General features: G+C 36.7%; 3 protein-coding genes across 3 annotated transcripts; all 3 read left to right on the plus strand.

Moving 5' to 3' along the window:
* The first annotated feature begins 506 nt into the window (after nt 1–506).
* On the plus strand, nt 507–917 carry LOC127740525 (secreted RxLR effector protein 161-like). Its single transcript, XM_052251550.1, has one exon. It carries the CDS (start codon nt 507–509, stop codon nt 915–917), a length of 411 nt encoding a protein of 136 aa, XP_052107510.1.
* A 1,788-nt stretch (nt 918–2,705) lies between these two features.
* On the plus strand, nt 2,706–5,754 carry LOC107458366 (inositol 3-kinase). Its single transcript, XM_016076572.3, has 2 exons — nt 2,706–3,843; nt 5,394–5,754. Exons 1-2 carry the CDS (start codon nt 2,926–2,928, stop codon nt 5,667–5,669), a joined length of 1,194 nt encoding a protein of 397 aa, XP_015932058.1. The 5' UTR covers nt 2,706–2,925; the 3' UTR covers nt 5,670–5,754.
* Nucleotides 5,755–10,546: 4,792 nt separating this feature from the next.
* On the plus strand, nt 10,547–11,945 carry LOC107458371 (protein ELF4-LIKE 1). Its single transcript, XM_016076576.3, has 2 exons — nt 10,547–11,226; nt 11,541–11,945. Exons 1-2 carry the CDS (start codon nt 10,766–10,768, stop codon nt 11,590–11,592), a joined length of 513 nt encoding a protein of 170 aa, XP_015932062.1. The 5' UTR covers nt 10,547–10,765; the 3' UTR covers nt 11,593–11,945.
* The last annotated feature ends 260 nt before the right edge of the window (nt 11,946–12,205 follow it).

Below are 12,205 nucleotides of genomic sequence, written 5' to 3' on the forward strand. Positions count from 1 at the left end.
GGGCGTTAGTGACAGATGCAAAAGAATCACTGGATTCTATTCCGGCCTGATTGAGAACCGACAGATGGATAGCCGTGCCGTGACAGGGTGCGTTGAACATTTCCACTGAGAGGATGGGAGGTAGCCACTGACAACGGTGAAACCCTTGCATACAGCTTGCCATGGAAGGAGCCTTGCGTGCTTGAAGAAGAAGACAGTAGGAAAGCAGAGATTCAGAAGATGGAGCATCTCCAAAACCTCAACCTATTCTCCATTACTGCAAAACAAGTACTTATTTCATGTTCTTTTACTTTTCACAATCAACCCTGATAATTATTGATATCCTGACTAAGATTTACAAGATAACCATAGCTTGCTTCAAGCCGACAATCTCCGTGGGATCGACCCTTACTCACGTAAGGTATTACTTGGACGACCCAGTGCACTTGCTGGTTAGTTGTGCGGAGTTGCAAAAGTGTGATTGCAATTTCGTGCACCATAGTGCAGTTGGTAGCTTGATGTATGCTATGGTGTGTACACGCCCAGATATTTCACAAGCAGTCAGTATTGTTAGCAGGTTCATGACAAATCCGGGTAAGGCACATTGGGAAGCAATCAAGTGGATATTAAAGTATTTGAAAGGTACCATTGACATAGGTTTATGCTTTAGTGAAAAATCATGTCAAATTAGCGGTTTTGTTGATTCTGATTATGCTGGTGATCTAGAAAGAAGACGTTCTACGACCGGTTATGTATATAAAATACAAGGTGCTCCAGTTAGTTGGCGATCGATGTTACAGGCTACAGTGGCACTATCTACTACAGAGACTGAGTACATGGTAGTAGCAGAAGAGGTGAAAGAAGCATTGTGGCTAAATGGTCTTCTAGATGATTTGGGGTTTCAGCAAGATTGCGTGAATCTGAGTTGTGATAGTTAAAGTGCAATTCATTTGGCAAAAAATCAGGTTCATCATGCTCGTACCAAGCATATTGATGTAAGATATCACTTCGTGCGTGATGTTATAGAAAAAAGGCAACATTTCTCTTGTAAAAGTACACAGATGAAAATCCCGCAGACATGTTGACTAAAGTAGTATCAGGAAACAAATTCCAGCATTGCTTGTATTTGCTCAACATTATTCCATGTTAAGTATTACATGGCGAATAAAAGAACTATGTTTCGTTTGATCCTGGTAAAGGGTACATAGGCAGTCGTTGTCAAGATGATGCAACCAAATACGAGTACTACAATTTGTTCGTTCAAGATTTGAGTCAGTTTTTCAAATTGTGATAATACAGAAACACTAAGAGCAAACTTAGGGAGTAAAATAAGGTTTGCAAGGAGTTTTTAATAGGAGAGAACTTGTAGGGAGTTTTCATAGGAGGATTTTATTCTTGATCATTGAAATTATAGCATAGATGATACTATATATATTTCTGTAGCATTGTAATTGAAACATCATCAAAAATAAGAAAGAAAATGAATTCACATCATATTTTCTCATATTGTCTTTGTTATAGTTAGTGCATTATTGTGGGTAATGTTCAATTTCATATTACTTTGTATCTATTAGAAGTCCAAATTTTGCTGCAGACTCAACAGCTCCCGTGCAACTGACGGCGACAATCAGAATCCTGATGGCGGAGGTTGCAGTGGAGGAACCTGGGTTTCCTTCTAGAGAAATGTTTCTCCTTTTGTTGACAACTGGGCATGGTGCGAGAATGAAAGATTGCTGAAGACTCAACCCAACTATTTCATCCATTTTTTTTCTAAGAAACACTCCCGATCTAAAAGGCCCAACCCATGAAGCTGTTGTGCAACCCAACAGCTTGGCTTAGCTAACCATTCCATGAGCGCCTACCTTCTCCTGATCCCTGCACCATTATGCAAAAGATGGTAACACATGTCAAGAAGAGATGCAGCCAGAAAAAATATGTGTAAATCTGTATGAAACTTGATATGTACGCTAGATGATTCCTTAAAAAATACTTTTATTTTTGTCCAATTTCCATCACGTATTTTTATTTAATTCTCCTCATAAAAAATGTGAATCATGAATATCTATAAATATTAATTTTTTAAATTAACACAACTATAATATAATCTAATATAATTCAATTAATCATATTAAAATATAATCTAAACACAAATTTAACATAATTCACATGCACATAAAATTTTTAATATAAATATTAAAAGAAAATAAAATAAAAATAATTTCTAACAAAATAATATAATAGAACTTTTATATATAAGTAGTGATACTTTAGTAATTTCACTGTTTGTAGGTAATACATGCAGATGCAGTAGATTTGTCTCTGCATATATTGTTAATATAAAATAATTTTATTTTAATTACATAATATTATATTAATAAAAATAATTATTTTTAATATTGATCATCGTGAATGGTCATTTAAAACAATAAATGCCATTATACGATTGAATAACGGTAAGTACATCAAAATTTAACTCTATATTTAAATATATTAAAAGTATAATTATTTATTTGAAAACCAATTAACATTTAGTATTCCCGCACCATTTCAACTTTTTATATCCTCAGTCTTTATCATGTTTACCACTGTCGACATGCATCAACTAAGCTGATGATCCCATGATTTGATCCATTTTAGTGGCCGATAATAATAATTAAAAAAAAAAACAAAGAAAACAATATAAAAGAGGAGGGAGAGACATACCAAAATTCTGGGCGCCTTGCTGTTGAAAGTAGAAAGGAAGGAAGGCAGGAAGGCAGCAACTAACTAGGTATTGACACCCAAATCACATTTGTGGCGCGCGTCGTCTTCTTCCTCTCACACCACACCACATCCCTCTCTAACTCTCTTCATTTTCTTCTTCTTCTATAACAATAATAATGGACTCTCACAACTCTTGAAACCCCTTCTCATTCTCACCCATGATCCCTTCTCTCCCTCATCACCATGGTTATCCACTCTCCCACGCAACCCCCTTCCCCCACCGCCCCCACCACTGCCCATGGAGGCCTTGTCGTCGGAAACTACTGCCATGACGTCCTCATCCGCGACCACCACGTAACTGCCCACGCCCTCGGCGGCGCCCCCTCCTTCATCATCCCCGTCCTCCACTCCCTTTCCCTCCCCTTCCTCCTCCTCTCCAAGGTCGGCTCCGACTTCTCCTATTCCTCCGCCACCACCACCACCACCCTCCACCCCCCAATCGTCGTCTCAACCTCCCAAACTACCGTCTTCCACGCTCACTTCCTCTCCGCTACCCCCGACACCACCTCCCTTCCCCCCTCCGGCCACCCCGACCGAATCCTCAAACGTGTCGGATCATGCGATCCCATAACCCCCTCCGACCTCCCCTCCAATTCCCTCTTCCTCTTCGGCTTGGCTGTCGGCGTCGCCGGCGAGATCCTCCCTGAGACGCTCCAAACAATGCTCGACCTATGCGACGTCGTTTTCGTCGACGCGCAGGCCATAATCCGAACATTCGACCCCGAAGATGGAACGGTGAGCCTCGTGAATTTGAATGAAACGGGATTCTTCCACCTTCTCCCTCGGATCGCGTTCTTGAAGTGTTCGGCAGAAGAGGCGATTTTCGTCGATATTGAGGAGGCGAGGAAGTGGTGCTGCGTGGTGGTCACGTGCGGAAGGCATGGGTGTGAGGTGTTCTGGAAGGACGGGGAGTTGAAAGTGCCGCCTTTTGCGGCGGATCAGGTTGATCCGACGGGGGCAGGGGACAGTTTCTTGGGCGGGTTCGCGGCGGGGATCGTGATGGGTTTGGGTGTTTGGGATGCGGCGTTGTTGGGGAATTTCTTTGGTTCCTTGGCTGTGGCCCAGGTTGGTCCCCCAAAGCTTGATGCCAAGTTGTTTCAGGTTTGTTGCTTTTTTTTTATTCTCTTTGTTCTTATCTTTTGGCCTTGTTGGTTATAAACTTATAATTGAAATAGTAGTGAATAGAAATCATAGGATGATGGTCATAATAGGTGAACGAACTCATTAGAAAAAGTTTAACTTGTTTCACATTCAAACGTGTGCGTCATTTTTATCGAGTTGACGAACCTTCTTTCACCGTTAGATTAGATACCGAGGAGGGTTTTTGGGAAGAAGAGGAAAGAAGGCTAGAGCACATTCGATGTAGTTGCTTGCTGTATACGCGTGTTTGTGTCACTTTGATTTTAGTAACGATAGCTGTTCCGAAACAAAGTTGTGTACAAGAGCAATGCTATGCAATCAAAATGCTTATTGTGGACAACTTATCATTTAAGAGTTTAGAAGTCTGCAGGATCCGTCTTGCGTATACATTCTCCCAAAAAAAAAAAGGGTTCCTTTGTGCATTTTTCTAGTACAGAAATAGTATGAGAAACTTGAATTATAAAGATCATTCGTTGATTTGAAATTGATTGTGGAGGTCGTTTGGAGAGTGCTGTCATGTTAGTGATGTCAGTTTGAATTTTGGCAGAGATTGATGTTCTGTATTAAAGCTTCTGCATATCCAACGTAATAATACATCCCTATCTTGGAGTGTTAAGAAACCACATATAAGTGCGGAGGAAACTTAGGAAAGTTGAAATGAGAAATTTATATTCTTGCGGTATGGAATTTTCCTTTGTTTATGTACCATTCGATGTGGGCTACTTTGGCTTTATTCTTTTGCTTTAAAAATGTTAAAATGGGAGACAAATGGCGGTCACTCAGCATAGCTTGTGATAGCATTTATTGTTAAATAACTTCTTTTTGCTATAGAAATACCTAAGAATGTATTCTTAGAATCTTCAGAGGTGGACATTAGCAGTGGAAACAGGAATTGTTCTTCATGTAGGATGATGCTGTCAGAGCTCCCCGTATGAATTTTAACCTTTTGAGTTATGGGGGATGGCCAAGCACATTAGTGGAATTTTCATTTACAGATATCTATAGTTTGTGAACCATGCTATGATGCATGGAGATAATCCAGTGTTATAGATCTAGCATACTTTCACATCGATAATTTCTGTTAGATCTATACTATTGTATTATCTTTGATGCATCGTGCACCTAGTTAAAGTAGGTCATTTGAGACATTCATGTAGTAACAAAAATAAATGCTGATTAACTGATATCAGGAATTGGTTTTCATTGATTTGGTTTTGCATATAAACTGGAGTTGCTATCATTATATTGGGAATAAAAAGCGTTGAGTCTAGGATCATAATGTGCAATTTATACTAAGATAACAGCTATTTGGTTATCATTTCGACGTTTGGTTAACATGGTTATAGAAATTCACAATACCACGCAATTAATTTAAATGATTTCAGAACCAGATTTATCAAGGCACGGCTATGCATTTTTTTTTCTAACTCTTAACTCCGAATAGTTTGAAGAAAATCTTGTTTGTCATGTTGCCCTGGCCCTCACTTATATTTGCATAATACTAATTTCAGGTAGTTAAGGATGAGATGCAGAAAAGGAAGATACAAGACTTCCCCTGCTTAGAAAGAAGAGGTGATTGGTTGGGGTTTCGGGAATCACCTGATCAAGATCAATTCTATGAATCTCTTGCTGCTACTAAAACCGTAGTTATGTCCCAGATTCAAGAACCAGATTGGAATTTAGTGAGCTCTCCAAAGGAGTCGGCGGAGCAGAATAACTCAAAGGCAAAACTGCCACTGAATTACGTTCGAGAGGAACCGATTCCAAGTTGCGATGGCAAACCTTGATCTCATTGATGTTGGAGCTCAAAATGTCACATTCAATTTTCCTGCACTCTTTCATTTTAAGGAACGCTGCATTTTGTACACCAAATTCCACATGTAGCCTAATTGTAGTTATAACTTGTAGTTTTACTAATCACTAATAAGAAATAAAAAGGGAAAGAAAAATATATATCAAATTCAACGGATTGAAATTCCATTTGGAGTGGTTGTTGAGATCATGAAATTTGATGATTAGCAACACAATTCCGTTACGCATACACTCCACCACAAGCCATTTGTATAAAATTATGTAGGAGGCATAAAAGTAAATCATTTTTAGTTTTTTATGACAATCGTTAACTGTAGAAATGGCTCATTTGCTGTGTAACGTGGGTTTATGGGAAAAATAATTTGAGGTTGAAATCACCGGTCCAATCAATAAGTCTAAATGATGGGGTAAATTGGTAGTTTACCGAAAAAAGTAAGGGCCACGTTGGAAATTGAGGTAGAATTAAGGATGTTCATGGGCTAGGTCGGGCTCAAGTTAATTAGATTCGGATCCGGCTCTAAAAAGTCACTAAATATACTGTGACCTGATTCGAAAGCGACCCGAAACAAATTGGGTTGAGCCAATATAAAATTAGTATATATAAATTTTTAAATTTTATATACTAAAGTAATAAAATTTTATTTTTAAAAATTAAATTTAACAAATATTATATCATATTTATACTAAAATAAATTATTGTAAAACAAAAATAATACCAAGTATCCAACATGCAGTTGCGATGGAGAGGGGAGGAATTTATGGAACATTGTTTTCTCTCTTTTTCTATACTACACGGAGTGAAACCAAAACCAAAGAAAAAAAAAAGGTCATTTTCCAACTTTATATTCATCTTCACTCACCAAATTTTAATAGAGATGGAAAAAGCTTTACCGTGAGTGTGATTAACAAAGTTAAAAGAGTGAAGTAAAGCAGCCGAGACTTGGTGCTAGTGGCAGGATCTGCTGCCTCGCAAGTAGCTGCACCCGGGTTCAAGTCCTATGAGAGGAAAAATGAACCCTTAAATGAACTCATGTAGTGTGTATGAGTGTGTTGTGTGGGTGTGTAATACATGAGTAATGCCTAGGATTAGGGGTCTAATCCATTTGACCAAAAAAAAAAGAGTGAAGTAAAAATAATAGTTTGTGATCTTATTAAATCTGAAAAAATATTATTCAATTTTTAAATCATTTTACATATGTAAGTTAATTTATTTAATATAAATTTTAATTAGTATTAATATTGGTTAGTATTAGTTAGTATTGTTCAGAGATTGCTATTATATTAGAATTTGTTAGTATAGTTTAAAAGCTTAGTTTAGTTAAAATATTAGTAATCAGTGCTCTAATTTTTGTAAATATGTTTAGGGATAACTAAAAAGTGTTTGTAATTAGTTAAAATGTTAGAGTATGTAGAGTAAAATTATTTTAATATTTTAGAGTTAATATAAAATTGATGTGATTAGTTAAAATTTTGGATTTTATGCTATAATTCTTTTGTAATATATTTAGGGATAATAAAAATAAGAATAAAGTATCATTTTTGTTCCTAATATTTGGGTTAAGTCTCAAAATTGTTCTTAACATTTAAATCGTCATATTTAAGTCCCTAATGTTTCAAAATTAATTCAATGTTGTTCTTCCGTTAGGAATCTGTTAACAGAATTAACAGTGAGACAAAATTGAGACGATTTTAAAACGTTAGGGATTTAAATAGGACGAATACATTGAGGACAAGAACGATATATAGAAATAAATTTTAATTTAATCATTCAATAATATTATTTTTTTACAGTACGTAGTTATTCAATTATTTTTTAATCATATGTAAGTAAATTACACTTAAACACATTACTTTTTTAGAAACTTTATTTTTTTTATAAATTTACTCTTAAAGATGTTTAATCATCATGAAATATTTGTAAAATGACTAATACATAAACTTGCGAAAAAAAATAATATATATACAATAAAGTAATGTGATTCTAGTAATTTTACAAACATTTCATGATGAGTAAAAATTTCTAAGTGCAAAATTATAAGAAAATAAATTTATTTAGAATGAAAGTAATGTGATTAAGTGTAATTTGTTTAGATGTGATTAAAAAATAATTGAATAACTATATATCGTAAAAAAATGATATTATTGAAGGATAAAATTAAAATTTAATTTTATGTATCATTTTTATCCCAAACGTTTTCGTTCTATTTAAGTCCCTAACGTTTCAAAATCGTCTCAATTTTGTCCCGCCATCAATTCTATTAACAGATCCCTGAAGTCAATGTTACAACTAACTCAAGTACAACATAAACATTTATAACAATGTCAATCTAGCTTAAACACTTCAACTTTTCCTTATTCAATCTCATCCCAACATTGTTCAAATATTCACCTTATAGGCTAATTGTAACACCCTAATTACCCTAAACTTTACCTCGCGCGTAAAGCAAAGGTTAATTAGAAGTTACGATAAGTCTAAAGCTTATACATATAATATATAGAAGAATTAATATATTCTAGGAATCCAATGATGGATATAGTTCAAAAACAGGATTTAAAAAGCGCAAAACGTACTAACGAAACTTCTAACTTAAAGCACAAGGTATAGATATAATATAACAAAATAGTAGGATATAATAGAGTAATGATCTAGCCACGACTTGCGGAGTTTAAGCCGGCTAGCTACATACAGACCATACAGAAATCGGAAAGTTAAAGTAGCTTATACAAGTTGTTCTCTCAAAATAATGCCTCTAGGCAAAAGTAAAATACAAAAGATGAGAGAGTAAATAAAAGAGACTAAAAGACTTCCAAAACAGAAAGAAGATCCTCCGCTCTGTCACCACCAATCAACTCACCGAGGTGGGTTGCGACCTGCATCTGAAAAACAACAACAGAACATGGTATGAGAACCGGAGGTTCTCAATATGGTAACAGTGCCCAATAATGTAAGAAATAAGGTTCCGAGACGCCAGAGACAATCCTATAACTTCACATCGATACAGAATATCCAAGCCTTAATAAAATAAATAACTTAAACCATAAACCGTAAACAGGGTTATCTAAACTTAGGAAATTTCTAACTAATATTAAACCACACCGCTGTATCCCATAGCCTTCGCCAACCTAACCTCCATGCAACCCCATCGTCACCGCCTACCTATCCTCCTCAGCACCAGACAAACACAGATAATGCAAGTAAGTAAAATATAGATAATATTCATATATAACAAGTAATTCAAGAATCAAGTATGCATATTATACAAATAGGCAAACTCAAGTAATCAAAGCCAACAAGCATATAAGAGATGCATATGATGAATGCATGTCCTATTGGCTCGTGATATCACTTGTCGGTCTATAACTGCCAACCCGACACATCCTTTCAGATGTAGCTTTTCTGCCACGCCCACAGATATAGTGTCGGGCACACTATATTGACCCACGGATATAGTGCCGGGTACACTCTATTCACCCACGGATATAGTGCCAGGCACACTCGCATGCGTAATCCAAGGATATAGTGCCTGACACACTCTTGCAGTAGAAAAAAATTATCAATCATAATTCATTCCCAGGGATATAGTGCCCTACACACCATCATGCTTAACCCAAGGATATAGTGTCTGACACATTTTTCACATTCAACAAGATTATCATTCCTTTTTGAGTTCTCATTGTACTTAACTTAAAGATACAATGCCTGACACACTGTCCACGTTCAATATCCATCAAGCTCATAATAACCATCATCGGTTCTTAATTTCTATTCCGACTCGTTAGCCATCAATTTCTCAATTCGTTGTAAGTAATCACCAAGTTCACTACTCTTCCTTCTCTCTCAACCAAACTCATCCTCAATACACCAGAAACCTGAATCTCCGTTTTCTAACTTTTCAAAGGAATACCAAATAAAATCTCTAAGACCTATCCTATGATTCAATGCCCAACAATAAGCCCAAGAGTCTTAAAATGATGTCACAGAAGCTTACAATCTTGTTGGAAAGGTGAAATAGTTGAAAACAAAGTTTAAATTTTGAAAAACAGGGCGTGTGCGTACGCATAGGGGCGTGCGTGCGCACGCCTAGATAAAGTTTTAAAATGTGTGCGTACGCATAGAGGCGTGCGTATGCACAGGTACCAATTTTTTCAATTTTGTTCGCTCGCACAAAGTGTGCTAGCATCCTCTACAGATTGCCCTTCCCAACGTGTGCGTGCGCACAGGTTGCAAATGTTCATTGGGTATGTGCGCGCACAAGCTGTGTCGTTCTAAACAGATTGCCTGCCTCTGCGTGTGCGTATGCATAGGTTTAAAATATCGCAGAGCTGTACGTGTCCACATACCAAAAATCACAAAATGCTGTAACCGTACAAAATTTCAGATTTTGACACAAAACTTTGAATGATCATAACTTTCTTTACAAAAATTCAAATTTTACAAACTTTATATGAATTTAAAGACTTTTCAATAATATAATACACTTCAAATTTCAATATTCAACTAAAACAACATCACTACTTCCATATTAAAAATAATTTTTATAAAATTTACACTTTTTAATATGGTCTAGAACTTGTGCTTTTAGCATTGTTGGCATTGTTATTTAAATTTGTTTTAATTTTACTTTCTCCGATCCTATGATCCAACGGTCCATCTCAGCTCGTCTGCTGCGAAGATATTTATTTTTCCAAATATTTATTAGTAAACCATCCAAAGATATTTATTAATTTAGACTATTTTATTCATCGTCGTATCAAAAACCACAAAAAGATATTTCAAATCCCATTTCTCCACCTACCGTCACCCAAATCTGTCACAGGCCCAATCATCACTGGCCACCTCCTCAAACCTTTGAAAAATTAACTTAACACTCACTAGACCGTCAAGTTTCATTGTCACCGCCACCAATCTCCCAATTTAAGCTATAAAAAAAACCGCCATTGTCGTCTCTCAAGTCAATCGCCCAGCTATAAACCCGTTGTTTTATTTTTTTCTCAAAAAGTTTCTTCAACTGTTAAACGGAGAGAGAGAGAGAGAGAGAGGGGATTTTGAACGGAATGTTTAACGCCGGAGATGGACGAAACCGCTGCGACGACGAAGCCTGACTGGCCTACCAAGGCGGCTGATGCTGCCGACGGAGAGACGGCCGAAGTTTCCGGTGATGAAGAGGAAGACAAAGGAGAGTGTGACCGCGAGGCATGGGACACGCTGAGCCGGAGCTTCCTGCAGGCGCAAACTGTGCTGGACGAGAACCGCACGCTGATTCAGAAGGTTAACAGCAACCATGAGTCGAAGATCCCTCATAACATGGCGAAGAACGTTGGTCTTATCCGTCAGATCAACGGAAACATCTCGAAGGTTCTATCCATCTACTCCGATATGTCTACAAGCTTCTCTGGAATTGTTCGCCAGCGCCGCGCTGCGTCCGCCGTCTCTGCCATCACCGTGAGCGGCAAGAACCGCGGCAGCGACGAGGACGAAGATGAAGAAAGCAGTGAGATTGACTCGGAAAAGCTCGTGCAGGAGAAACCGGAGTAATTCTTTCTTTGTTTCTCTTTATATATGTTTTGCTGAGATTGATAAATTCAGTTGGTTAGGGCTCTTGGATCAGTTTTTAGTCTGTGAGGTGTAAGGTGTTTTGCTTTGATGTGTCAGTGAATTTTTTCATTTTTTTTTATACAATTAAATGTGTTTGTGAAATTATAGAGAACTGTGTGTTATATATACTGAGATTGCATTCTTCTAGTGTGGTTTGAAATAATGAACTGAGTGACTGTTGTTATCGGTGGCTATTCTGTGTTCTGCTTTTGTGCAATGGATGCTTGATCATTGGTTGTTATGTTGTAAGGATTGTTGAATTGATGATGGCTGTGAGAGTTCATCCATACTACCTTCCTTAACCACGTGCTGATGTAAGAGGTACTTTTGATGTATTGATTTAATTTTGCATGTTCATGGTTTCTTTGTGTTTCAATGGAGGCCCTTCTAGATAGGTGAAGAAGAGAGATACAAGGATACAAGGATTGAACCTGTAACATTATTGAGCTCATCATGGAGAAGATGATCATGGCCGGTCCACCCTGTTTGAGTTTATGTCTCTTTGGCTCATGGGTTGTTTAGTTATTTAATTTACTTATTTTGTTATTGCTGTTGTTTGCGTTTTTTAAATTTTGATCATGAGTTGATATACTACGGTCAAGTTAACTGGTTATTTGATTCCATATGAGATTCTGGTAATTGGAGTAGAGGCTTTAGAGAGTATATTTAAAGGTGGTTGCTCCAAGAAGATTCATGGAAAGATATTTTATTTTGATTATTGGTAATAAGTTGCAGTTTTGTAAGCTTTGATTTTTATTTAAAGTAAAAGCACTATCTTTATTTAAAATATTATTAAATAAATAAGTCACACTTTTTTAAATAAAGATCATGAGAAGATATTTTTAGCTAATTTTTTTTGGATATGATGCACGGTGTGGTGTAACGCCCGTTTATGGAGGCTAGTGGTGTTTAACA

Source organism: Arachis duranensis, chromosome 7 (assembly GCF_000817695.3).
Source record: "Arachis duranensis cultivar V14167 chromosome 7, aradu.V14167.gnm2.J7QH, whole genome shotgun sequence".
NCBI lineage: Eukaryota > Viridiplantae > Streptophyta > Magnoliopsida > Fabales > Fabaceae > Arachis > Arachis duranensis.